This window comes from Hipposideros armiger, unplaced genomic scaffold, assembly GCF_001890085.2.
Source record: "Hipposideros armiger isolate ML-2016 unplaced genomic scaffold, ASM189008v1 scaffold_866, whole genome shotgun sequence".
Lineage (NCBI taxonomy): Eukaryota > Metazoa > Chordata > Mammalia > Chiroptera > Hipposideridae > Hipposideros > Hipposideros armiger.
Window position 1 is genome coordinate 509,711 of NW_017732216.1, and position 2,746 is coordinate 512,456.

Below are 2,746 nucleotides of genomic sequence, written 5' to 3' on the forward strand. Positions count from 1 at the left end.
TTTTATGGAAGCTGCCTAACAAACAAAATGTTGTCTTTAAGCTCTACTGTGGAATGTTAATTTCAATGCCTTTTTTTTCTTATTTTTCAGCTCTTAATAGAAGGAGTGAGCATAATAACAAAAAAAAAGTGTGAAACTTTAGTCTCAGGAGATATCACCAAGTGAGAACTTGAAAACAAGAGAAGTGGAACCATTTCAGAATGAGATGTTTTGTGCCTCTGGCAGCTTTTTCAACCAAAACTATTTCATTAGCCCTAGAAAATGGTTCAAAAGAAGAGAATACTCTCTCCATATATTCTTGAGTCAGTCCTGGAAGAATTCTTACATGGAAACACAGCATGTAGCATAGTACTTAGCATATAGCTGGTGCTCAATAAATATTTGTTAAAATGAGGGGGATGCTTGGTAAACATGCTTTGCTGAGTTTTAGGTAGTACCTTAGAGCACTGCCTTTCAAACTGAAAGTGCAAATCAATCATATTGTGATTGAGATGCTCTGAGATGGGCATGAGATTCTGCCTTTCTAACAAGCTTCCAGCCTTGCTAGATGCTGCTACAGCTGGTTCAGACCGCACTCTGAGTAGCAAGGCCTTAGAAAGCAGGTTCATGTTTGATAGGTGAGAATATGTATTGCTTTTTCTCTCTCTTTTCTAAGGTTTTATAATATTTTATATCACCTTTTTAAATTAAAAAAATCGCATTAAAAATCCTAAGAATCTCTAAGTATTAAAGAATAATTTTCTGTCATAAAATGTACTAGAAATCAAATTATCAGTGGGATTTTTATAGTATGCCACAGATATTTAGGGAAAAATAATTTTAAAATAAAAATTAATATTTAGAATTTGGATAGTAATTATTTTTTACATACTATACTATNTTTCTCCAATATGCAAGGCCAGATAAGTGAGAAAAGAAACACTTCTCAGTTTTAATTTTGACCCAGATCTAAAATTGTTAATGACTTTTTTATCCATTATCCTTAATCTCTCCTTTTTTTTTCTGTAAATGATTCAAATAAATAAACCCCTCACATACCCGGGACCCAACATTAAGAAGGTAATATTCTTAAAATAAGTAAAAACAAAACAAAAAGACACAAACAGAAAACAATGCTTCCATTCTCCCGAGTCCTTTTCACCCAGGATGCAGTGTACTTAAATCTACTTACAGTAGCTGCTTCAGTGTTAAGTTTTTAGTTTGGAAATAAAAAGAGGTTTAGCTAAGGTCACTGACAATTGCTTTCTCAGCACAATAGAAAATCAACCCAACCCACTAACAACACTAAAATGGCAGAAGCAAACACAGTGGGAGCAAGTAGGAAAAGAATACCTGGGATTGCCAAACTGGAAAGGGGGACGTTGTGGAGGTGAGGGGGCAGCGAGGCCATCCAGTCGGCATTGCAGACCTCCGATGATGTCTTTGTCCCGCTGGGGTTGGGGGAACAGATGGTCCCCATCCCGAGTTTCCTCCTTATCTTCCTAACTGCTAGCATCCCTCTGTCAGTCAACAAACTGCCCAAGCTCAGTCGAGTGCCACTCATTCAGTGATCATCATCGCCAGGGCTCTCTAGGCATTTCAGGGCCACCTTTGTCACTCCAGTCTTTCCCAAAGGCCTTTCTGCCTGGGAAATGGGGCAAATAGGTGGTTCCCTACCCCACCAACACCCCACCCTCTCCGGCCCTGCCGCTGTTAGTCTGCTCAGTCCGGGCTCCGTTAAACTTCTTATGCTCCCCTCTACAGCTTGGGGAAGGTAGGCCCCTAGAGATAAATCTTACAGGAACTGAACGTCCGAGGAGCAGCCACGCCCGGAGCCACTTACAGGACAGGTGCCCACACAGCATATAGACAAGCTGGTGGGTCTATACACACGTGCGCGCCCGAATGCACCATCATCAGCCTGAGTTAGGCTTCTGTGTATGTCACTGGGCTGGCGCATAAGCTGGGCCTGCCTGCTATCCCTCCTCCGGCTTCGCGGCACACACTCACCCCTGCCCTGTGCTTCCTAAAGGCGCTCAGAAGTGTAAACGGCGGCACCCGGACTCTTGGCAGCCCCGCCCCGCACTGCCGGGCAGATTTGCCGGGCTAGGCGGCCTGTGATTGGCCGACGGCGGAGCGTGCTCCGATTGGCCCGCGCCCTCCCGGGCCTCCGAGTGGCTCCCACCCCTCCGCTCCCATTACTCCAGCCTTCCTGTAGGCAGGCAGGCGCCCTCCAGGGACTGCAGGCAGGGAAACTTGCAGGCTGGGATCGGTCGGACCTCAGACAGGTCCTTTCGTTGGGTCGTCCACGCAGCCAGCACTCAGATGTTAAACGCGACCATAAATGTTTCTTTCTTTCCTTCTTTTCCTTCTACATGCGCGCGCGCACACACGCTATGACAGTTACACAGAAACTATCACATTTCAATAAACCATAGCGGCAGCAGAAAAAAGAAGTAAAGAGGCTGAGAAAGGTGCAGTATCTCGTATTCGATGTGTTTCAACCATTACATAATTAAGGTTCACATACACACCACTTATTTCCATTTTACAGAGGAAGAAATGATGACACTTTACATCCTATTGCCCTGTGATTTGAAACCTTCTTCCAATTTTTTTTGTCCCATTTACTCTTCACAGTACACCCTTAATGGGGAGGGGGCGGGGGAGTTGATGGTATGATCCCCTTTTCACAGATGAAATGGAAGTTTGGGGGGCATTCAGGGAGCAGTTCACGGTGGTGACACTATTTAGAAATCCTATTTTG

The 2,746-nt window shown here is 44.3% G+C and overlaps 1 protein-coding gene across 2 annotated transcripts in view; it reads right to left on the bottom strand.

Annotated features, from left to right (window-relative positions):
• The window catches only part of PLCXD2 (phosphatidylinositol specific phospholipase C X domain containing 2), a 49,980-nt gene extending 47,935 nt beyond the window's left edge, over window positions 1–2,045 (bottom strand). Inside the window, exon 1 of one of the 2 annotated variants that reach the window (XM_019629725.1) lies at window positions 1,333–2,045. In XM_019629725.1, coding sequence (XP_019485270.1) covers window positions 1,333–1,543 — 211 coding nt within the window. In that variant the 5' untranslated portion in view covers window positions 1,544–2,045. The remainder of the gene's footprint in view (window positions 1–1,332) is intronic. The other variant, XM_019629726.1, reaches the window with a different exon arrangement.
• Between the last annotated feature and the right edge of the window lie 701 nt (window positions 2,046–2,746).